The sequence below is a fragment of the Bombus pascuorum genome, chromosome 6 (genome assembly GCF_905332965.1).
Source record: "Bombus pascuorum chromosome 6, iyBomPasc1.1, whole genome shotgun sequence".
Taxonomy (NCBI): Eukaryota; Metazoa; Arthropoda; class Insecta; order Hymenoptera; family Apidae; genus Bombus; species Bombus pascuorum.
The window spans coordinates 11,434,562-11,461,030 of NC_083493.1; the positions used below are offsets into that span (position 1 = coordinate 11,434,562).

General features: G+C 37.4%; 1 protein-coding gene across 1 annotated transcript in view; it reads left to right on the forward strand.

The window, feature by feature from the left end:
- Positions 1-2,151: 2,151 nt before the first annotated feature.
- The window catches only part of LOC132908254 (uncharacterized), a 35,402-nt gene continuing 11,084 nt past the window's right edge, over positions 2,152-26,469 (forward strand). Inside the window, exons 1-6 of the mRNA XM_060962059.1 lie at positions 2,152-2,478; positions 13,524-13,772; positions 14,387-15,107; positions 18,557-18,708; positions 20,549-20,786; positions 25,837-26,058. Of these exons, the coding sequence (XP_060818042.1) occupies positions 13,545-13,772; positions 14,387-15,107; positions 18,557-18,708; positions 20,549-20,786; positions 25,837-26,058 (1,561 nt within the window). The 5' untranslated portion in view covers positions 2,152-2,478; positions 13,524-13,544. The remainder of the gene's footprint in view (positions 2,479-13,523; positions 13,773-14,386; positions 15,108-18,556; positions 18,709-20,548; positions 20,787-25,836; positions 26,059-26,469) is intronic.

Sequence of the window (26,469 nt, forward strand, 5' to 3'; positions counted from 1 at the left end):
CTATGAACGATTGCAGCAGGCAGCTGGATATTTAATCAATTCAATGAAAATGAATTGTAAACAACGTACAGTGAATATTTATGTATGTTTCGCGATACGAAAGAAAGAATTTAAATTTCCAATGTCTGCGAAGTTCCGAGTAACCACGTGTATCCGATTGTTGCCTTCAGGCGGTAAAAATACCGATAGAAATATCTCAGTAAATAAACTCTGTTTATGCTGCATCAACGAAATAAACATTTCTTCTTCGTCTTTGGTATTAAATGAGCCACGCGTGCGTTATGAGTACTTTTTACAATCGGAGAGGATTCGAATGTCACACGAGTATCCGTGTTAAAGGTATCGCGAAAAATTCGTTGCATTTTAATATTAAACGCTGTGGTACACGGAATTTTCTTTTTTTTCTTTTTTTATTCTCTCGGTCGGAGAATAAACTAAACGTTTCGTCTAATTATACTCAACTACACGTAATTATAAGAAGGAAATAAGTACACGAAACAGAAATGTGACAATAATAACTAACGGCATGTACACAAAGTGTACACGGTCGACAACATGTAGAAAGACAAAGAGGAACGCGTTTTTTGTTCGAACCGTTTGATCAGGCTGTAGTCGCGACGTACAAAGACCGTCTGTTCAACTATTTAGTCGTTAAAAGTCCCGCGGGCATCGAGGATTTTCCACCGATAAAATCACGAAACGTGAGAATAATTATATGATACATGTACAACAAAAAGACGATTTGATCGCATTATCGAGAAAAAATAAACGATTAACCCTTGCTCCTACGGGATTTCCTGTTTGTCGTGTCGTGTTTTCGTAACATAACGGTATATCCAGGGTAAAAAAATAGCCACGCGTCTAATTTTATCGAAGCATGAAGCGTTCGCCAATAAAAATACTGCGGGTGTACATACGTTAAAATTTCAACGAGAATTTAAATCATAGTTATTAAGATCGTAACGATCGCTCGATTTCGTTGCTTCCGTTTTTCATGCATAACCGATGCCACGGTAATTTTCTTTGATATATTACAAAAGTCCATCGATCATGCTGGTCAAACTGTATTCCTTTCGAAGCAGCGGAATCGACCTTTGGGTCGCATAAAAATAATCCCTTTATTGCAATACCTACTTTAAAATGCTACTTCCCTTCCTGGTTTCCGTTTCTTTGTAACGTGCTGCGATGTATTTTTAACGAAAGATTCGATTCTCTCATAGGCCTGAAAATGCAGACTGAAAATCAATTAGCTAGGGAAAAGATGAGATAAACAAACAACGATCGTGTATTTATTTTCGTACGTAATCTTTTCGTAAGAATTCAGAGTGCTTACCAGAGAAGTTCAAAACTGTGCCAAGTTGAAGCAACGGTGTAGAAGATTCATAATAAATGAAAAATTCATGCAGTACGAAAAAATCTGCTCCCGTAAAGACAAAAGAGCTATTAAACATTCCAAAACTCTTTAGGACGGGCGAAGTTTCATTCTGCTGGTGCCTGGAAACTCTAGCGCGGATAAAGCGATTGTCAACCGAGAAGATGCAAAATGAGGATAAATCAATTAACCTACCATCAACTTTGTTTAAGGTGTGAGTCGTGCTGCTGTAACGATATCGCATTGCTTAAACAAAACGGAAGGAAATTCGCCGCTAGATAACATAACTTTTCAAGACAAATAATTCATCTGGTATGTTTATAATGTACATCTGATTAATATCAATATTGTGGTAATATCGTGAATGTTTTGTGATTTTCCAAGATCTTCGTACGACGTTATTTCGGGAATGCAAAACTCCAAAAACAAAATAAATTATGCACATGGGAATGTTGTTAAACAACGTCTCCAGGATATTCCACTCGATACAAATAATACTAATTATATTCCTTTCCTTCGTTAAGTCAGTTCCTGCCATAAATTTAAGTGGAACTTACAAGTTCTTATCTTACGGTATACTCGATAGCCACTTCATCCACAATTTTTCCAAAAGTTCTACCATACTTCCGAACGATTTTAATAAATTAAGATCAATCACGAAAGGATCGATGAGTCGTACAATCGTCGTAGAATCGCGTCTAAGGTTGAGCCCACAATCACGGGGCGTATCAGTGAGAGCGTCTCCGTTCTGCGCGTCATGCTATTCGCTGGCCTGAGCTGCGGGGCGCGTTCAGTCTGCTCCAAGCCGCGACTGCGATAACCTGCGCTGCGACCGGCTGCCGCGACGAAAACAAACCAACCCCCGGGATACCTTGTCGTCAGAATCGAATAGAAAGTCAAAATTGTATCTTCTATCAGCATCGAGTAACTAGATTTGTTTGTCGGGCAACCTTTCGAGAAGAAACGAGTACGCCTCCGTTTGCAATCTTTTGCCAATCCGCGAGCTAAAACTATTTTAACATATGATACCAACGGGAGAACGTGATACCTCGCGATCGTACTCCTTGGTGGACATGAACACGTTACCACCGTTTTCGTACACGGAGGTAAGTCGACTTGGAAAGTTTCGTCTTCGAGCTGCTTGTCATAGAGTGCATGCCTCTCGGTGTAATTGATTTTGCAACAGAAGAGTCGTTCAAATAATAATCGCCTCGAACTCTTCTCGTGCTCATTATTTTTTAATTTTTCCGGAATTTTAGTCCCTCGGTGTTCTCTAAAGGAAACTACGTATGATTCTTTCAATTACGTTTAACTGTTGTATTGCTACGAACATCAGCTGACCCTATAGAACGTTATTCCGTTTCGCAAGGGCAAAACACAGAATTTGGTTCGAGGTGAAACAGTTTTTCAAACGGCCTAACTACGTTTCACGTCGAATGGATGGCTTAGTGACATAGAACGGAAGATCGATTGTGACAATAGCGACACATAATGTTGACTTTTCGCGGGGATGTTATTGACACGAGAACGGAAACGGAAAGAAGTAAATAACTCAAACGAGCTGGTTGAGCAACCTCTAAAGCACGGCGGCTCTCACCGACGTGATTAAACCGCTCGTTTTTTGATGGTCCATGAAAGAATTCGGGGACGAGCCGTACGCTATAGTTGTTCAATGGAAAAAGCCAAATGCCTGACATATAATTATGCCTCGTGCAGCAGGCCTCTCTTTTAAAGACGTTTGTAAACAGAGGGAATGTGTTTGGGCGTTGACCCTGTTCTTGATGCGCTTAAAGTCTTGTCCTAATTATGTTAATTTCCATTCATCGCGAATTTTCGCTGCTTAAGTTTCGCTGGTAAAACGGAAAATTTTTTGCAATAAAAGATTCAACGTACAAGTGGGTCAAGAACGTAGATATCTCGTGGCTTTAGGGTGGTCAGAGTGTAGAGCGAGTAAGGACACAGAAGCGAGGATTTCATCGCGATGTAAAGGGAGAAATAGCAGAAAAGAACGTTTAAAGAAATTAGTACAGACTAATTCGAGTTTAATTCATCGAACTGCGGTATTGATTCTGCAAAATTCTTCGTTCGCGATAGTGAATTGAAATTACAGGGACATTCGCATTCCTTCTAATTTTACCGCTACAACGATTGATTGGATTTAATTGCTAAGCGTGCGCGGGGAATGGAACGGCCAAATAAAATTGTGTTTCTAGAACATATCCCTGTAACGATATCCTCGTGGAAGAAATTTCAATGGATTTTTAAGAGTAATCATGCCATATTCATAATTAACATTTATATGTATACTTACTTCTTTTTGACATTGAAGCGCGGTACTTGCAAAATTCGGTCCTACATGCAAAATACATTGCATGCTTCTATTGCGAGAGAATCGCTATATCGTATTAATTTTCCTCTTCTTTTTCACGAAAATTTTTCTCTCGCATCGCAATCCTTTGATCGAGCTCTACGCAGATGGTTCAACATGAATTCGTTTTGGAAAGATAACAGAATATTTTTTTCTGCTCGTGGCTTTTATAATATTATGCGTTTCTCGTTCAAAATCCGATCAAGATTCTCTTAATGAATTCCGTCACAAAAATTTCTTCTCTGATTAAATTTTTCAGATAAAATTAAACGTCTGGCCTCGTTCGTTATTTCAAGCGACATCGTTAATAGTGATGTAAAGTTATTTTTATTAATGATATTAACAAATATTTCTTTACAAAAATATAAACTATATACCGTGTACATCGTACGTATAGTTTAACTGAAGTAAGCAAGCTAATTGAGCTCTTGAAAAGATTTAATATTTTCACGGATATATCAAGGGAATCAAATTTTTAATCCTATCTCTTCAATTTCAACATTTTTTACGCTACTTAATAAAAATTCATTAAAATAAATCACGACGAGGAAGACACGGTCAAAGGGATCCAGTCCTTTTCTTCGTTTAATCACAAGCTTTTTAGAGAAAGCCTATTAATATCATTTTTTGTTTTTCATCTCGTCTTGAGAACGAAACGCGAAGCAGAAGACCTTCGCTATTAACATTCTATATCCGTGAATACGTAATACCGTGAAATGTGTGCCCGTGTCCCGGTAACAAATTACACTAAAAGATTCTCGCGATTTCTTAAGATTTTCCATAGCAAGGTTCGCAACGTTGCACCGTCTCTTGCTTTCTGAAGCGTATTTCGAAATTACCCTCTCTGTATGCAATCGTTTCTTCAAAGTATTCATCCTCGATTCTTGGGTTCCTGGAATCGTAAACGCGGATCGTGAAACTAATCGACTAATTTCAGAAATACACGGTATACTTAACTCTCAAAGTTCTAGTTCCACGTATGTTCTATTAATATCGAAACTTACGATCCCTTTATTACTAGAATCGTATTTTTTTATTATTTAACTTCCCTGCAAACATGCTCGAACTTTGATGTTATCTCGTTCAATCGCATAAATTCTCGACACGTTGCAAAAAAAAAAAAAAAAGGTGAGAAAATAGCAATACAAGTTTTGTACAAAGAATATACTTCATATACGAACATGCTTGACTATTCATTAAAATTCTCGTATAATAAACGTTAATTATCCATTCCACGATCTCAGCATACGATCTGCTGTTTTATGGATGAGCGGTCGTGATGCGGGACACCCGCGTTGCGACGCGAAATTTTTCATTTATATACCGAGAACTTTTCACTCGGTCGTCCGTTTAAAGAAAGCATATGTTCTTATAGCAAGTGGCAAGTGCGTGTATATCTGTGACTAAAACGGCCGTAAGGTAGACAGCAGGTCTATTCACACGAGCTCATCTGAATCTAAAATGTTAGTCACCAACCCCTTGGGTCGCGCTGGATACGCCTTCCACAGTACGCCGGCTGACACGTGAAAGACTGATATTACCGTACCGACAACACGATTTTTCGGGACGCTCTATCGCGTCTGACCACGACCAATCGGCTTGATAGAAAATAAGTGCATTACGTTCTATTTTTGTTTGCACAATATCGATCGCGAATCGTCAGTACGCCAAGTCGTATAGAGTCAGTTACGTGTTACATTTACAGGGAGGAAACGTAAACGCGCAATCAGTTTATCAATGCTTTACAAATCTACTCGTTTTCCAGTTAAATAGCTTAAAATTTAATCCACGCGTAACATTATACAATGTTTTGTATCACTAATGGGATTGAAACGTTTCATGCTTTCGATTGACAATTTTCCAATTCACATACCACGAACAAGTACGACGTTCCGTATTTTTCCTTTCTTGTGAAATGATAACGTTTGGAAGTAATAGAGAGACTAAATTAGGTAAAGTATTGCGTCAATATAATCGTGTTCGTGAATTTGAATAATTTGAGTAACCGAATTAATTACCATCGTTAACAGGTATTGGAATATTCCACGTCAAAGAGGAAATGTGCCCCTGAGCGACGTAATCTTGCGTATAAGAGCAAACTTGACTCGCATTCTCCGCGCAATTAGAGACAGACAAATGATTGTTGCACACGCATTAGCTTTTATTCAGCATCTCGGAAACTTTGACACACGAGCAAGCAATACAACCTTCAGAAGTGCTCGTGTTCTTACACGCCTTATCGTTTTTATATAATAAGGTGAAACAGTAGGCGAAATATTTTCGCTTTGTTCTTAATCGTGACTGCAGTTCCACCTGGCTCAGGTTCCTTTCTTTGGCCGAAAACAAATTCAGAAATGCTGCTTGTACATAAAAACGGAGCTAATTGAAGGCGTAGGTAGTAAGAACTTCTTGCTCGACAAACCTCCGACGAATCCGATTCAGGCCGCGAGAGCTCTTCAGTATTCACCGTAATCATGCGACCGATTATACATTTTGGTGCAGCATTGCATGATTCTAAATATACTCGGTTTATCGTTCCTCGGTGAAAAGTGAGTCATACATGAAAGCATGATGTATTATACTTCTCACTAAATATAAATATTGCCTCTAATATATTCAGTGTCACATCCTGATCGCCATACGATGAACGCGTTAATATTTTACATGTCTTTTTGAGTAACCCAAAAGTGAAGATTTCCAATAGAAATAAACTACACATTTCGATTCGTTTTGATTCATTTGATTCATTACATTCTTTATCACTAAGACAGTATCGATTGTTTCAGCGTTTGCCATCTTTACAGATTCAGAGATACGATAGAAAATTTATTTTCCATCACGATATAGGTTCCATTTTAATTGCTCCAATCCTTATAATCTCTTCGTCCTATTCCATGTACAACTTGTATTATTTCTCAATCATAAACAAATCGATTTCTGTATTTTTTTTCTTTTTTGACACTTACAACTTGTATCATTTCAATGCTTTATTTATATTTACAAAAATTGGGATAATGTAGTATAGCAGAGCGTGGGATACGTTATCTATCGTATTTTACGAAATTCAATGCTGTATTGTTAATGCGAACAAAGAATCAGTGAATTAACGGTAGTGAATTCGTTAACTTCCATTGTAACTTTAATACCAGTTTACTTTCCGGTAGATTGAACGTTGTTTATCGGCGACTCGCTGGAATCCAGGCTCATCTAGCGGCCGTCGCGAAACCGTATTCCGATGCGCATCTTCGGATTACTCAAACGCCGAGGAACTCACGATCCTATGTACACCATGTTTGCATTATGCAAACTTCGTGGGACATGGTCGAATTTCAGCTCATATAATTACGTTATCCATTCAATTCCGTTCAGATATTATTAAAATAGTTGCGTGTCGATGCATTATCGGAATCCTTATCTGTTATTCAGCACGTTCTTTCTACGAAATACTTTAAATAATCCGTTTAAATCACAATTTTTAACGGAAGATTACATCTTCAACGGCACATTGTTTCGCGATGTTTCACAAACGGCGACCATTTTCGTACGAACGTAACGTTTAGAATGTCCGCGCCATACAACGCATTAGATTAAACAGCCATCGTTGGAATTATTTGTAAACCTACGTTAAAAGCGGAAAGTACGCCACGTGGATTAACGCAACTCAGCTCAGGTCATTCGTATAAATTCCCAGCGCTACTCGAGGTTGAATAGCTAATGGCCCGAGTTACATTTGTTGTAGTACTTGACTTTCGACTCGACGAGACTAATGCGATTCGAACGCAGTTTCTACGCTGTTCCGCCAACTTTTCATTCCAACGGGAACGTCAAAGAACGCGAAATAAAAGAGAGGCTAAAGGGAACGGGGATTAAGATTCTCATTTCGGAAACGGAGATTCCGTCTCGCTCCATTTACTGATTACGTGCACGAAGATCCGATCCATTCAAATCCTTCATCTATCATACGACAATGTTCGATTTACAGAGATGAAAATCTTAAATAGATAAAGACGTGAATTTCCTTAACGCGTTCACCTGCGAAACGATTCGAATCGGCGTCCAATAATTTTTCAAGTGCTGGCTAGTACTTTAGCTATCCAGCGATACTCAGCTTCCTATAACGGATAAGAAGAAATAAATGGAGTTTACGTCATGATAAGCATCTTTCATCTTTTCGACCGATTAAAATTGCTGGCGTAAAACTAAATGAATGCGTTCCGGTGACTTTTTCTAAATGAAAACCTCTGCCAGCCGGCCAACCGTTTAAAGAGAGAGAGTGGCATTTAGACGTTTAACAGATGAAGCGCTCGAAGTTTCGGTCGATTGCCTGTGGCCTTCGCTCGCGCGTGCAACTTTACCCGATTGTCACTATTCCCCTTTTCCCAGATAAATATCCGACAACACGGATATGCCAGAACGTTATTTTACTCTTTTTCATCCCCTTTTTTCTGCCTTTAACAATGCTGTTCTTCCCTTATCTTCGAAATGCATGAAGTTCGGAAACGATGTTTTATATAGAAAAACACGCTGGTAGGATAAACATTAGACAATGAGAGTCTATCTTTATACTATTTCTTTTATTCTTCTATTCTATACAAGTTTATCGAAAGCAGCTTATGTCTAGGAAAAAGGACTGTATTAAAATGTTATCGATTCCGATTGTTTATTTCATTATTTCACGTTTGAAATCTCGTTCTTGCTATACCCAGAATATAATATCTAGCCGATCGATCGTTACATCGCTCGTTAAGGTAATTAGCGTTAAAATATCGCTCGATATCATTGGTACTTCTTTTTCTTTTTGTTTGGCCGTTGGAAATTTCTCTGCAAAGAATAGACGTCGATAATTTCAATTACCTCCCATTCTTCGAAAAGAAAATAGTTTCCAAACTCCGCACGAGGACTTCGTTACCATTAATAACGTCGTACTAGTGGGAAACGCGGCTGATTTCAATATAAATTTTTAATCGTCGCACTAGAACGAGTATTCGATTGAACCTATCTCGCCGAGAATTTAAAATCTCCGCCACGTCGAAGACGTTCATTTCCACCATTCCATTGAAATAAATTTCCTACTAGATAGAAGTAGTCAGCCTTCACACATCCACCTTGTTCGACTTCCATTTCTCAAGCAATTTCCTCGTAGCGGATGACCAGACCGTCCTCAACAGCCGCTAAAGTCCCTAACAGTGTTCTAATATTTTGCCAAGCAACATTTCTGAAATTACGAAGAATATGAAGAGTAAAAGGGTATATTTGCTTTCAAAACCAAATAGGAGAAATTTTAGAACTGGATTTTAAATCCTCGCCCCTGTAAAGAGTGGAAAATATGGCTCATAATGCTCCCTCCTCACATTCTTCATTTTCTCAAACTCGAGCGTATTGTAGTTTGTATTATTACGTTATCGTATTCGTTGCTGGAGAAAAATCCTCATCCGAAAGGATTAAATTACCAACTTTTGTTATAATGGAACGCATCGATTTTCCCGCAAATTCGTCGTTTTCTCCAGCTTTGGTTCTAACGAAGATCGAACGATCGTTTCACGCGTTCGTCACGCTGAATTTTTCATTTCCGTTCGTCTGAAACGCACTTATCTTAGCCTTCGTGACGATCGAAACCGGTTGGAAAAATCCGTCTTCAGAGTAATCCAGTCGCAATAGAAATTGAGCCGAACCGTGGCACCATGCACGCGCTGCCAGAGCTCGCTGAAATTGGCCCCGATTCCGTGCCGTTAAACTCATCGGCCCGTTTCCCTCGTCAGCCCTCCGCCACCGGTAGAGACAAATGGATTTCGGGGAAACGATGGAAGAAATTCCGTGGGATGAGCGTAGGATAGACGAGAAGATGAAGAATGATTGTGCTTCCTCTTGTCGAGTAATTGTAATGGGCATTTCTGGAAAAATTCAAAATATTTTTTGTACAATAATAAATGAAGATTAGAAGGAAAAGCCGATAAGTAATGTCTTGTTAATATATTTTCATCTTAATATCGCTTCATGAGTAAAAAAGGGTTTTCCGATACCACGTAATGAAACTATAAATTCTTCTAAAGAAATCCAGTGAATTCTCGGCTTCCCAATTTCAACGTAACGAAAAGGCAAAGTAATCAATCGGCGGATTACATATCGCCTTTTGGTCCCACATTACTGCCGAGATATAAGATGTTTCTCAAGATATCGTATTACTTTCAATCCGTTAAAGGGAATTATCGCTAATTAAATTGAAATGGAACAAAAAGTCAGTGATATTTTAAGATTTCCATAGGCTAAGACACGATCGTGCGATTCGATTATCATTGGGCGTGAGACGCGTTAGAAAACGCATTATGATGATATATCGGGATAATCGATGTGGTTCGGTATAACGAGTTATCGGAACAATTAACAATTGGAATACACTGGCGGCGTTTGGTTAATTCATTTCCGACTAGGGAACGGCTTGCACAAAAATGTAATTGTATCGACCACGAGCGGCATGAATTTCATTCTTGCCCCGGCTGCAATTAACAGGTAACAGTTCACGTCATTCAACCGTAATACTTTCTATGTACAATATTCCTACATTGTTTCATTTAGTAGTTGAATTATTATTGCCGGCAATATTTCATTCTTTGTATGCTTTATTCCTCGGTAGTACTTCAAGCGTCCATTTTGCGATTAATATCGCAGAATATTCTTAATAATCTCAACGTTGAACACGAAAAGCAGCAAAAATGCATTATTTCCTCTTATCGTGATCATCGTTACCTTTGTAAAACTATTACCTGCGGACACAGGATTTCGTTAACGAAGTAGGACGGTAAAGTGAACGAATGGAAAAATATGGAAAACGTACATGTGTGTATATAGTGATAAAGTAATCGATCGTGTTTAATCGATTAATATATTTCCAAGTCGGGCATATATCATTTGCAGCGTAACGAAGCGATGTTTCCGACGTGATTTCGTATTAACCTCAGCCATTTATTTTCAATCCAAGCTTATTAATTTTACATCGAAAAGTTTGATCAAAATTTAACAGAACTCAGAGTTTCATCGATCCTTTTCGTAGAAACATCTCATGGTACCGAGTTTAGCAGCGAACACAGACACGTTCAGTAGAGTTTTTCTTTCTATTTACCCCAGGTGAGCAGTTTTACCATCGTAAAATGCTAATTGGTTAGAGAAGTCGCTTAATTCTATACCTCATTTATAGTTAACAGAGTCAAAAAATTGCTCGAGAACTTGTTCCGCTTGCAGCAGCCAATAAAACGAGCGATGTTCTAACGATTCGGCGAATCGAGTCACGTTCGTGTGTTAACGACGATGGTCAGTATAAAACGAAGTGAAAAACACGTTGCTTTAATCCATACAGAGACGTACTATTTTTCTCCCTTGTTTGTTGCTCCTTGCGAAATTATTGATCAACTAGTAATATTACAGAGTTTGTAAGTTACGAATCGTAGCTTATAGACTTGCCTTGTACAACTTTACAGTTTTACAATTTTACGCCAAATAAGATGATCAACTAACTCGTAATTTGCAAAATTTCGATACTCTTGAAATATTTTTTCAAGGTCACCATGTGAACAACTTTTTCCAATACGAAAAATAGGAAAAAGTTAATCAGAATGATGATCTTGACAACGTATTTCGAGGCTACCGAAATCAGTCAAGAGATAACTATTCGACACCTTGACCCAAAACAATTATGATATTTTATGTGTAGATACTGTACTTCAATTAAGTTTTATAGTTCGGAAGATTACTTGAGATTTTATTTTAAAGAATTTCAAATCACTTAAAAGTAAGCTCGATCCTTCCACTTAAAAATCGGAAAATATTGTAATAACATTTAGGTCTTTTAATTGTCTTCAATCAACGAGCTTTCTATGTACTTCGATTCGCCTTCAAGCAGTTCTACGTTAAGTCACGTGCTGTTGGATGAATTGCTGTTCCACATTTCTTTTCTTATATTCGCGATGCGATGCCACTTCGATGATACTTAAGAAAAGTTAGACGATTACGCAATGGACGCACGCAATATTTATTCGATTTACATAAATTATTGCCGTTTCCCCTTCGAAAAAAAGCGTCGGGAACATTAATTACCAATGACCACGTATCCTCTGTCGAGCTTAATGCTAGCAGCAGCGGATTATTAAATATCCGATGACTGGCACGGAATGCAATTTTCTCGGATAAAAAGCTTCGCTCTCGGGTATATCGCTTTATTACGACTTCGTAAGATCTGTCGAAGTGAACAAGTATACCAATCTGAAGAAGCAAACCGAATAAAAAGCGCTTTATGTTTATATCTTTGTAACTTTGAGTAGATTTAGTCTCAAGAAATACTTTTATGAGATTCGACGTGTTTATGAGTCTACGAAGAACTTCTAAAATATATTATTTTCGATAGTTAGAATACGTAATTACAATTCGCATAATATTATAGGGACCAGAGAGAAACGAGAATCGTGTTTTTATTAATTTTGATATTTATCAGTTGAAAGAGCTTTCAGCGTTTGCCACCTTTAAAAAATATATCGAAATAGTTCAATTTATTTAATCAGATTTAACCACCAATATTGTCAAAATAATCAATTCACGATCTTTTATGGAAATTTTATGAATTTACAGTGATACGCTCTGTGTACAGTTCTAGCGTTTCATCGTATATATCAAATTTACATCCTTTTCTACAGGAAGATTATTTTTTTATTTTCCCACAATTTGTTTCATTTATCATTTCAATATCTCGATTCTCGATTGTGTTAAATTTCCAATTACAAATCGAACATTATCGTATCATTGATTACGTTTGGTAAAACGGAAATGATTCAACGAACTTAATAACGTGAAAATTCAATTACAGTTCGTTTGATGGTTGAAGGATAGCTTTTATTAGATAAAGGACCTATTTCCTCCTGTTGATCGGTCACGTTTATGATTAATCGTTCGAATGGATCACTGCTCGCTTACCTATTCCTCGCGCTGTTCCATGGAAATATTCGTCGCGATCACGAGCCAGCGAATCGAAACCGATGAGCGATGCAACGCGACGCGTACGTATCTGGGTCATCTTTATAAAAGCCGGTTTATTACGTACCTGGCGTGTTCTGTAGCTTGCGGGAAATTGATTCCATACTGTTGATTATCTTTACCAGGCTAAGCGTATACCGAGGATCGTACGTTTCGTGTTCGTGGACACTTCGCATGCTGACCGAGTAAAAATATTCGATAAAAGAAGTAAAGTACGTTGATTAGCTTTCCGTTTCTCGACATTTCGTCAAATGGTCTCGTTTACCAGTACTTTATGGGTCTTTACTATGCCTATCAGTCGAAAAAGACACGAAGTTCTCTGTTTACATGAAACTTCTTCGCAAAGTTTAATCGAAAAATTTAATAAAGCGAACGTGACTTGGCGAATAAGCAATAAAGAAAATATTTATTAAGATCGATGTGAAGAAATAAGAGAAATATATTTGACTCGATATGTGTTACAGCGTGCTATATAAACTGTCGTTTCTCCCAAGTTTAAATTAAATTAAATTTTATTACATCGTCAATTATCGATCACATTAAAGTTGAAAAAGTTTGTTGAAAAACATTCAGAGAAATTGTAAACGAAGAAATTATAACGAATCTTTTCTGCGAATTTTTTAATTCCAACACAGATAATTCCTGCAAATCTGGAATAATGAAATTCTAATCAGTCGCTGTAAAAACAATCAGTAAAAATTAAACCAGTGGAAATTACTTTAATTATCATCTAACTAAAAAGATTTTTTTACCTTCGTTTTTCAGGGATGAGAAAATGCCTCTGTGATGTTGCATCGAAGCACATCATCGCGACGCTCTAGAGCATCGCGCAATATGACGAATTTTGGTCATACGTCGCCGATCGCCGGACCAAGAGGACGACGCGCCAGCGTGGCAACCGATAAACCTGTCGATTTGCCACCGACGAGTCTTCGAGGAACTATGGAACGTCAACGCTCTCCACGGGGCAGTATCGTGCCCGATATTGCTCTATCAATGGGAAACGACATCGAGGTTGTTCATAATTGACAATTTTATCTATTTAGATTTATCCCTTCGCATCCTGTGAATTTGCATGAACAACGAGACTCGTACGAGTCATACGAGCGTGCTAATCATCGTATCGTACAATACGGAAGCTTCAAACACGAAATGATCTGTAAATATTTTACGTACCTCGCATAGGTGAATTGGAGACGAGAAAGTACAAAATCTAAATCGATACCGGCACACGACGAGTAACGCGTATCGACACTTAAATGTGACGGAGCATGGCTTCGAAACTTTCTAGAAATTCACAAAACTTGTTCTACAGGAAAAAAATTTATTCTTAGCGAGCTCGACGTGTGCCAATACTCGAACCATCTTTGGAAATAATTGTCGAACGACCTACCTTGTTCTATGTCATACTTGTCCCCCGTCTCGCAATGATTAATTGGTTAGAAACGTAGTTGCAAAGTTGAGGTGAAAAACAGAGCACGGTTATATCGTAGTCTGTGTTCTACTCGAATCTCCTACAACTTCTTGACATCAGAGAAATTCTCCCATAAAGATTCCCCGCGCTGGTTATATTCTTACAATTTCCTTTTGCCTTCATCAATTTCGAGGATATACCCTTGACCTTTCAGCCAATCCACCACAAGCCTCTGCTGGAGCGAGATCAATATGGCGACACGCGGAACATGTTCACTCAGAAGATCAGTCGCAGCCCGCGAAATTCCCTGGTTCCGGACGATTATTACAGAAGTTCCCGTAACGGAGTACGAAGTCCCCGGAACAGTTTGGTTCCAGATACCAGCTTGGCACCTGACATGTTATACAGTTCGCGACATTCTTTGGTTCCGGAAGCTCCTTTGAGTCCCAGAAATTCCTTGGTACCGGATGTTACTCACAATAGAAGCCCGAGGAACAGTCTGATTCCTCTGAACGCTTCAAGGACGTCCCTGATGTCTGAAAATGGAAATCCTCCACCTCGCAGTCCTCGACACTCTTTGATACCCAATTCTTCGAGAAGCCCCCGTGGAAGCATGACTAACATGGAACTGGTCGATCGTAGCCCGCAGAGAAGCCCGCGAGGTTCCATAGCCTCGGAGTGCTTGAATCAGAGTCCAAGAAACTCGATCACTCCATATGAGGTGAACAGATCCTCGCGAGGGAGCATTGGCATGAACGACGCGCCTAGAGGATCGATCGGTGCTAATGAGGAAGAGACGAGAAGCACACGACGAGGTATCGATCCTGACACGATCGACAGAACTCCGAGGGGCAGCTTGAGTGGTTTACAAGACAGAAGAGCCGTAAAGGCGGGTATGGTGGCGCACGATCCGAGAAGGGCCTCTGCCGATCAAGGTAAGAGTTTGTTTGCTCTAAGAGAATGCTAGAATGCTAATGCTAAAAGAGAATGCTGATGCGATTGGCGATGGGAAACACGAAATTTTCTTTGTCTCTCTTAGAATAATTAGAAGGTGAAAACTAATTATTTATAACTAGGTTTCTCTTTCCAATGATAATTTCTACGTAATTTTGAAGTTGATAGCATTAGATCAGTGACGAAAGTCTTCGTATAGCTTATAGTAAAACTATTTTTATTGAAATAAAATTCCATCACGAAGTTAGTATATTTTATGCCAAGACTAATTGAGAGCTACTTTAAAGGTACAATAAAACAAGCTTCTCACAAAATGACAATATGTACAATATGTAATAATAAGCCCACACAAATCGTATTTTCTCTCTTCTTTTCTGTATATTTTTGCGAAGCAACACAATTTCCTACAAAATAGCTATTGTCGCGTATGTTGATAAAGATATAATTTATTTCAACAGATATAGCGCTTCTATAGGATGTACAAAAACTTTCTCGAATAACTGTGAACAAACGAAGTCCAATAAAATTTAATAGCATATAAAAGCGACGAGATTTTGTAATCTTCTAAATGCTCAACCATAATATCGTTAACATCGCAGCTACGTTTTTAATGTACGCGAATACGAGCATACTAAAGCTGTACGGCATGTGCCTTGCTTGTATTTACAAACAAGAACAAGTGTTATAGGTTTCAGTTTCATGCACGATATTCACCACTCCATGGAAACGAAAACCGTTATAACGCTTCAACGGCGTCATCGATATGGCGTTACATTCGATGAAATAATTAATCACGTTAATCCTCTCGATACCGAGTTCTCTCGCTGTAGATCGACGTATGACGCTTTCCAGTAAACGTGATTGAATTACGTTCTCGCCGTATCCGGAGTCTTATGGCAATTCGATGCTCGTTACCCACTAATTTGACGCGACATCTCAAGAGAGCCGTAAATTTTATTCGTTTTGCCGAGCAGTTTCATAGATCGTTGATTCCGCCGCGTCGTAATCGAAGTACAGACAAGCGAATCTGATCACACGTTGATTAACACGGATTGGTATCAAATTTTCAAGTATAAACCGATGCAAGTGATATTGCAAATTTAACATCGAGGATCAAGACGAGAATGAACTACACTCAGGACGATCATTCCTCTAAAAATAGGATCTCTTGATAAGCTGATAATCCTACCTGATCGCCGGAATTATTATAGCCGAGTGTAGTATGGATAGTGATAGGAGCGAGTCAGCATCGTGACACTTTGTCGCTTTTCATGCAACCGCATTAATCTAGTTGAGCAAATCTTGTAAATGTGTACGTAACACATCAGGACAACGGAACACGGTTTAGAACCGAATAGGCATCGTGTGAAACTGAAGACAAAATCATCGTTGAGATAGTTGGTCTATGAATACTCTGATACGATTTGTGTAGTTTGATATGAGCGTTGAAAATAGTTACACGGAATAATAATACGAAATAACGTAGTGACCTAATTTTTGTTGATCATGTGGCATTGTGAATCGGCGCTGTTAAAGAGTTTACGATCATTTATTATTTTTCGGTAAACATACGTATATTGTCGGTTTGCTAAAAGAACAAACTAATTAAGAAAAATTAATTTTTCTATTATTTAGCAATGACACAATTCTTTCTTTTATAGTCTTGGTTTTCAGACTCCTTAACAAAATATGTATCGTTTATGCGTATTGCTCGTTATTAAAAAGGAAATGAAACACTTACGTTGAATTGTTCTATCGTCCTTGTTAAACTTTATAAGAAAAAGCTATGGCACTTGTCAACGACGCAATAAATAATGTATCGAACAAAAGTAATTTGCTTTGAAATATCTGTAGGAAAGAGCGAATTATCGATGCGTTAAAGATTACGCGCTATTATTGATTATCTCTGAGACACTACGTGGAACTCTACTTCCATAAATTTCAGCCAATCGTAAAATAAAAACGTGTACGATTTATTGGCACGGAAAGAACAAGCTCACAAAGAAAAATTAATAACTGGATTCTGTCGTGCGACCAATGCCGCGGATAAAAGGAGTTGAACCATTTAAAACGAAATTGTTCGTGTTTTTTAAACTGTTATGTCTGAACCCGATTTATACCGATTACTCCGTATTTTCTGTAAATACACTGTTTACAATAAAGAACGTAAGATTGATCATTAGTTTGTTTATCTAAGGAATAACTATTCATTTGTTTTAAAAATGCAATGATCTTTGAGTTGAAGTTTAACTGACAATTGCCAAGATTGATAGCTAGTTCTAATTATTTCTCTTTTAACTTTCAAGTTTAACTTAACAATTGTCAAGAGTGGTAGTTAGTTTGCTAAAAATCTAGATGATTACAAATTACTATTGATGTAAAATGTTGGATGCTCAAACTTTGTAAATAATCCTTGAGAAAACTAATTATCTTTTCACTAATTCTTTACGGTAAAAAGCATGAAAAAATATTGATTTTTTTTCAAGTAAAAAGTTTTAAATATAATATATAATATAATAAATTATATGAGATTTTTATTGAAATCTCTGCAGATAATTATTTTAAAAATGCCGGTGAAATTTCATACATGTTTTATTTGTTACTTATTTGTCTGGCCATTTTTGTAACAATACCAGTATGTTCTCTGCCATACCCGAAACTTGTTACAATTCGCAGAGGAAATGAAAAAGTGTGTGGATGAAATTTCCCACTTCTGTAGAATCGACCATATCATTCTATAGTCCATAAATTCATTCGTGTTTTACTTCGTACTGAACGTAAATTATAATATTTGTCTATCTCCTATGTATTGTGGATCGTACAATGGCTCTCGAGTTTCTGGTTGCATATAAAAATGTTCTTGTTGTTAATATAAAATATAAAGTTTTATTGGACAACAGACATTATTTCATCGCAATAACGCCAAAGGTCACGTCGTAAATTTAACAAAAATGGCTCTCCCAGACCCTGGATGGGAAGCTCTGTTGTAGTATCTGCCTTACTCATCGGACTTTACTTCGATGAATTACCATCTTCCCCGTTCTCCTCGAAATGCTTTAGCTGGAGTTTCCTCCCACAACATTGTAAAATTGCGAAATCTACTCAAAAATTCATTCGCGTTAAAACCAACGGAATCGTTGAAGCAAGGAATACAGAAACTTTCACAATGTTAGGGGAGAAGGTTGCAAATAACGATAGAAAATACATGATTCGTTAAATCGTATCAAACGATTGTGGAAAAACTGAAAACCTTGCATTCGTAAAAGCCATGAATTTATGGACTAGCCTAATATTAATACGCTAGATATTAAGACAATATTTTGGAAGTATATATATATATCAATGACGCTTCTTTGACCGTTACTTAATTTTTATCTAAAAGAAATTCGTGGTATCAGTGTAAAAAATTTTGTTTTTTATGTTTCCGCAGGTATATACGAGAATCGAAATTCATCCCCATCTCGGCAAAAGGAAGTGAACTCGGGCAGCGCCAAATCTCGCGGAAGTACGGTTCAGATCTCTCTAGGATATGGCCCAAATACCTTCGAAGACTCTAGACGAGCCAGCAGCTCTGTATCGCAGGTACGATATTTTTCATTCACCTTTGACACAGAGGCAAAATCCAACATTTATTATTCGAGATATTCGATAACAAAAACAAAAGGGGATACCACCAGAATGGGTAAAGCGTTTTCCCCTTGTACACTATAAGCCTGTACCCCCGTTCTTGAAAGCCTTAAAACCTCTTGTATCCTCTTAGGAAAATTTCGTTAGGCAAAGTACAAGCCAACAATTCCTTGAAAGCATCCTACGGATTCATTTCCGAAGGGTATTTTCATTCGTCGTATCTCATATCCCAACAAAACAAATTTTTTCAGCAAAATTTTACATTTTTCATCCAGTTTTTACCATGGAGAAACATCGTTACGCGAACATAGAATTTTTCACACGCTCTAGGATTATTTCCCTCTATTTTTTCGAGGTGTATTCGTCGAATAAAGTATCGACCGTGCCTGTATATTCGAATAAAATACTCCACGTGATGATTAGTTCCCAATTGTCTAAAACTTTTTTTTTTTTTCGACGCATCGTCAACGCTGTTATCGAATTTTGTTAGCGAGGGCGATGTATATGGTCAGAGTTTGACGCTCAGCGATGACACGTTTGATACGTTTGACAATTTCATCATGAAATACGGTCGCGTGTTTTTCATCTTGTCGCGTAGTCCGCGACCTTGCATCCACCATCGTGTTGGCTTAAAATCTTTACGATATAACGAACTGCCCTGTGGTCATGTGTAGAAACAACCCCCCTCCCAGGAGGATCAAAGAAATAGCTAGATCGTAAAAAGCAGCCAAGTTCCAGACGGTCCATCCGGTTGGATCGAAACAACCACCGCTTTACAGCCACGAATTCGCGCGATCATCCTAAGATTCAGACTCATTCGAGTAAACTGAACCGAGAAAGTGACCCTACAGATATTTTCTGACCTCTGGATATTTGAAACCACGAGCCTTACCTTGGAGTCTCTGTTTAATTTTCAACGTGTACGAGAACGACGTACTAAAATTGAAATGGTCAGTGTTCATATTTTAAAATCACCTTTCTACTTGGTCTTTTCGACGACGATGACGATTATCACTTATATCTTCTTTCTAAATAAAAATGCATCGATAGTCTCAGTTCCGTTCGTATAATCACGAAGACGAGGCACGTGAACTTTAATTATTCGTCAGAAGTCACATTTACAAATTGTATCATTTTCAATCGTAAATGTGTAACTGTTTAACCGAGAAGAAAGGCAACAGGATATATATGGAACAATTATGTGTCGAACAGGATATATATAGTGGTCGATATTTACCATTCACACGCAATTACTACTACACAAAGCTGTCGAACGTAGACCGTGTCGAATAGGAATATTACCTCAATGTTTCCACAGCATTGTAGCTATATTTTTCACAGATTAATTATTCAAACGACACGACGAAACCGCCGTATATAAAATGTTCTATACATGTATATCATTCATCATGGAACAATGACTATTAATTAGAATCAGCCTAATAACTACGTAAACTAGAGAGCCTTTAGATATTCGCCACATATACATACGTGTATCAATTCTACTATAATTCGGCGATCACAGACATTGACTTCCTCCAGCTTCAAGTTAGAAGCTTGTGGCTTATCTATCGTCCAACGCTCGAGTTTGTGTTTTGCGATCTGAAATCATCGCAAATCATTTCGATTCTTTTCCCTTTGACAAGCTTCAAAACTTAATAACTCGCCAACCTTCAATATTTATGTTAAATAGTTTCTTGTAGAGTAGATCTTAATATAATTAGTTAACGACGTATACGATAACTAGTACGGTAATTAGAAGGCAATTAACGCGAATGTTTCTGTTGATGTTCAGTTTTCAGGAGACGAGTCGCGACGGCTTTTCACCAGTAGCGCCAAAGTGCCGGAGAACACAATGGAGAACAGAAACCTCACCTACGGTTCCGTGGTCTTTCAATTGAAAGACGCGAATCTCGAAGCGAACAACATCTGCGACTTTGTGTTTCGAGGGCTGAAGGTTGTCTGCAGAACCAGGGTGGTTACTATTTGCCTGATGTGCTTGTCCCCTGTCCCGGTTCTTATGTTTATTTACGGTAAGTGAAGGGAATTGAATGGTCGCTTTTACCGCATTCGCAATCGGACTTTTACTTCGTATATATGTATTTTGCAAGTAAAGACCACAAGAGGAAATATAACAAAATTTTTGTTGATTTTCTGACTTGTTTGGTGACTAAATTGGAATATTCCAACGTGAAATGGTTGAAGAAATAATTAATCTGAGAGATTCGAAAATGTTCACCTTTTAAGAACAGGTAATAAATCCATTGTGTTTTGTAAGAAACAAATTACATTAGTTCAGTTATTAGGTTAGTGTAAGTTTATTAATATTAATTTGCTAATGTTGATAATTATTTACGACGCGGGCGATGTCACCAATTTCAATGATCTTGAAATATATTCAAAAAGCTTCAGTTCGATTTATGTTACGATTAGCCCTCGTTCTGGCTACACCTCACGGCATCCGTACTTTTATATAATCCAATCTAATCCATTTACGATAATCATTTTCAACTCATACAGGAAAGAAAAATCAATTTGTTAGGTTTGCTATAGATAATTATTTGCTGCTGTGAAATAAGCTAAGGAATTAAATAATAAGACAGATGCAATTAGTATTAAGCTTTATATTATCTTGTTGTTATTCGAAATTGAAAGCACTTCAGCCTTCACTTCCAAGATATTAAAAAAAGCGATTGTTCGATCATCAAAATCATGCTATGATCGAAATGGAAACTTTTACAAATATCACGGAAACTAATGCCAGGACGACGGAAATCGATGATGTTGTCCGTTTTGTAAATAATTACCGTAATGTTATTAATATTCTGTCAGAAATACACATTTAGTCTCAAACGCAAAGTTAATTTTAATGTAAAATTGGCTAACAACCTATCGAATTAAAAAATTCTGTTTTGTAAAATACAGGAAATCTGATTTATCACGTTTTTCATCCATGGTCTGTAATTGCAATATACTTTTAACCGAAGGAAACTTTAATTCGATTTCCAGATATTAGAGTGCTTTAAGTATTTTAAAACGTCATCGTTAATTTAATTTCTGAATGACATTAATTTCTCATCGAAATATTCACATGATTAGATGTGTTTTAATAGAAGTAAATCCACTTGACGGTAATAGCATAGCATGGATACTCTTCTGTACCGTGTCAATAGCAGCGTGAACGTTTTACTAATCAGATGACGATCGAATGGCGTTTGTATGTGCCTCGTATATTGATAACGAGGCATTTATCACTGGTAACGCGTCCATAATGATATAACGTACACGATGGACAACTGGTTGATAAAGTTACTTTGGAAATATTGATTTTTGTTCAGAGTTACTGTCACCATAATGCTCATCATAATATATGAAATTTACATTCGTGTTTTCTTAACGTATACGTTGCCACAGTGCATTGGAACAAGACGTGTACCACAGATTGTATTTTATTTATACATAGTTAGAAACACGAGTATTGTCACGCTCTTTAAAACAGAATAATCTTTTTAAAGTTGGCCCAAACGACTCGAACTTCTTTTAGAAATCTAAAGGATATTAATTTACTATATGACGTGCAATAAAAAATGTTGGAAAAATAGCAGTTGGTCGGAATCGCGAAGAAAGTGGCAAAGGTCACTTTCAACTTTTTTATCTGAACCTATAATGAAAATTTAAATGGTACGCTTTGTAGACGTTAATTCTATGTTGCTATTAATTATATACATGCGAAAAATTTCATCGAAATCGGTTGATGAAAAAACAAGCTACAGGTATCGAAGAACGAATAAAAATAATCCAGAAAGTCATAGAAAAATTGCGATTTTCATCAGTGTTAACTGTTTGAAGCTCATAACAAGGTTAATCGTTTTCGATGAGATTTTCAGCATGTTTATAGTTGACATATCCAGGAAACGTGTTGTTTATAAATTTTCATTACAGGATAAGAAGATTGTAAACAGTGACCTTTACTATTTTTTTGGCGATACCGGTCAACTGCAATTTTCTCAAAATTTCTCTTACGCGCCATCTAATAAATTAAATCCTCTTAACTTCTCAAAAATATTCAACTCGTTTGATACAATTTTAAAAAAGTTATTCTGTTTTAAAGAGTGTGCCAATACTTACATTTCTAATGTTTATTATAAACAATGAATGTTCGAGAATTATCTTTTTCCTTTTCTTTAGTTATTTCTCCAGTTCAAAATTATATTTAAATTAATTCTAAAACATCATGTACATGTATGATGCTGGTAGCGAACGTGTTAATTATTAAGTACACAATAAATAGCATCGATGCGTGGACAACTGAACGAACGTTATTGTTTTGGTGTCGCGTTATTGAATGGTCGGTAGTTATGAATAAGTCAATGTTGATCTAGTACTATTCATATATTTATACTGTTAGGTACATGACAAAATAATATTTCAAACTGTATAATATTTGCGTTACTTTTCTTATGAATTGTCAACAAATAGTTTGCTACGAAGTTGTAAGAAATAGCACGAGATAGTAGTACCATGTAGAAAGCATCAATCTACAAACACCTAACAGACCGCTTCGTGTTCACGTCGAATCAATACTCGGCTTATCAATAAATTAGTTGCGAAACTCGGAGAGCTGTCGTTACTTGTAACGTTATCACCAATCCTGGTTTCCACATCCATTAGTCTGAAAAGAGTTAACTTGACAACTAACTTGTCCATAGTACGGTAAAAATCCCACGAGATTATCTTTGTTGTTCGTATCGTGGTGAAGCTTCGTAATTAACAAATAGTAGCAACTTCATTTTACGACAGCCGCAATATAAATTAAGAAAAACGATTTAGTCTACCAGTAATATCCCTGCGAAGTTTTATTTGAACTTTCAGTTTTCATATCGAAAGTATATCTCACGTTACGATCCGTTGACATGCACGAAGGGTTTTCCTCTTTTCTAAAAGCCTCTCGATTCCTAAGCCGATCATATCAAAATATATGCAACAATGCATAAAACACACGTTTCAATTTGCATACGATTGGACGTTAATACGGTGGAGGAAATGTACCGGTGATGTCGAAGCTGCTCGTTAATCTTATTTCTCTGATAGGTCGCGATTATCGTATTAACACGATTCCGTATAATTTACCGGTATAGCACGACTCAATCTACTTTATACGATACGACACGATAAAGAATGAGACTCGACAAATCTTAGAAAACATCGAAACATCCCATTTCTTCGATCGTTAACTATCTCGTTAAACTATCTTCTAACATTTACATTTACCTACCTACAAATTATTACAACTTAATACTATATCCACAGTTCAGATATTAAAATTAATTAACAGGACGTTGAAAAAGTCCTGATTTCTCAAGTAAGAGAAACGCGAATATCAGATATACCAGTCTCGAAGGTGAATAATAGAAACTCGGCCGGCTAGATTCAAATCTGCAGCGAAACGTGGGTAAAGATGCAGATACTGGCGGCTCTTACCGCGCCGCCGCGCCGCACCGTCACGAAACAGCATTTTACGGATCGAAGCACGTTTACGAGGTCCTGAGCCGAGACTCGGTGAAACGCGGGCATCGGTTCCAAGCTAATTGACCCTGCCTGGTTTACGACACGCAAGCTCGCGCGCTACTTATGACATGCGAAACAACACCGCCAGCGAGTTTCCCTCGCGGACTATGAATTCGCGCGAGTCGCCCAGGACAGCGCGTTCACCTCTTCTTCGAGTTATAGAACGTTCTTCGAATCGATAGAGTACGCGGTCGGAGAAACGGGAATTACCAACATCGATGAACCTTCCAATCGTGTGAATTCCAGAAAATTTAACAGCGCGGCGGGATAAATGAAATCTACGGTGTTTACTTATTTCACGTGTATGTATGAATAACACTCGTCGCTAATCAATTAGTATTAGACTATACAGTAGTATAACTGTTACTGAATAACTAAGAGAATTTTACTGTGGAGATATTATACAAAGTTGAGAAAAGAGCTGTTTCTTCGTCGAGTTGACGCGTTGAATATATGGCAATTGTACGTGTTTTGCCTGCTGCATCAGGGTACTTATCTCAGCATGACGTATTAAATGCAGTTACAATGAAGGAATAATATTGTTTAATACCAGAGCTACCAAACCAAAATAAACGGTTTCAGACTGTTTGTTTTTGTAATTACTAAAAACATGCATGTGCTTCGGGAAAAACTAATGACTCTTATCGTGAACTTAATTATGACTTAAAATATAGTTATATGCACTTGTTTGTTTTTATCGTACCACTTTGATTCTAATCATTTATGTGTGATATAGCGAAGTATATTTTTTGTAGTTCTAAAATTAGCCTCATGATGCGTGTAATATTTTATTGTAATATTAAAAACATTAGAAATTTTACAAATATGATCGTTTCTTTAATTTATATACTTCTTTACTATTATACTATTTACTATTTATATTAACCATCAACGAAGTCATTGTCCAATCTAGTGTCAGTCGCCGAGAATCTTCGCAATATTCAACATTAACATGTTAATAATGTCGAATGATCGATTTGTCTAACTCGATGCAAAGAATCCAAACTGAGGCAAGAATACGGAAAAAAATTGATCGGTTCTATCAGGTTTAATCGCTTGATTTTCAAAAAATTCAGAAAATTCTAAACCTCGATCTTCTCTGATGTATGCTGATATTAAAATTACGAGGCTTTCAGAAAACGTAGAATTTGCCTTGTAAATGGTTGACACGTTGTTCGCAGGTTCTTTGAAGATTAGTGATAAATAATCATAGGTCGCGAAGGGGCAAGGGAGTAAGAATCAGGCGTGTAAGAGTCGCATGCCAAGTTATCCTTAGTTAAGTATCGAAATAGGACGTGACACAGTGAGCAGGAGTCAGGCAACGTCATTACCATTACATTATTCAACGCAGTCAGCGCGAAAACTTTTTGATATCGATCCAAGCGATATATTTGCTCGTTCGACTGTAAATGAACACGAAAACAAAAACGATTATACTGGAGCGTGCGTGCCGCTAGAAAGAAAACGTCGGAAATCCGTTCCTCTTTCGTACAACTCGTCCTGATTTTGTTTCAGGTTTGAGTTTCTCGAAAGAATGTCCCAGAGAGCGAAGGATACCCATATACATGGTGATTGGTGGAACATTTGGAAGTATGCTTATGCCGTTGCTTATCTACTCGCAGATACGCTCAAGAAGACCAGAAATGCTCTCGGTTCCGTCGACCAGATCGCAAATTTCTTTCAGGAAATTGATCATCATCGTCTTATCATGCTTCCTACTGGGGTGGTTCGTGATGGGTAAGTCGAAGGAAAGCTCGGGAGTCTATAATGCAAGAGCGAGAAATACGATAGTTCTTTATTACTGCCATCCAGATAACATTTATCCTGTGAGAGTTTGTTTCTTGCGTGAAATACATCGTTCACGTGACTCCGTTTAATTGTTCTCGTATGTTAATGCTTTTGTCACGAGCGTCGTGTCGCACGCTTTAATCCTCCAAATGCCACAGCTCTGGTTACAATACAATACGAGCATAATCTCTGTCTTTCTGGATACACAACAACAGGTTTCAAGAGTTTTTGTTAGAATACATGTAAAATATTTGTTTTCTTATTTTCCTTGAGGATTACAGGATTTTTATTATATTTCGTTATTTTAGTCGCTAACGGAAAAATGTAACGTTATAATGAGAAAATGGACGAGATAATACG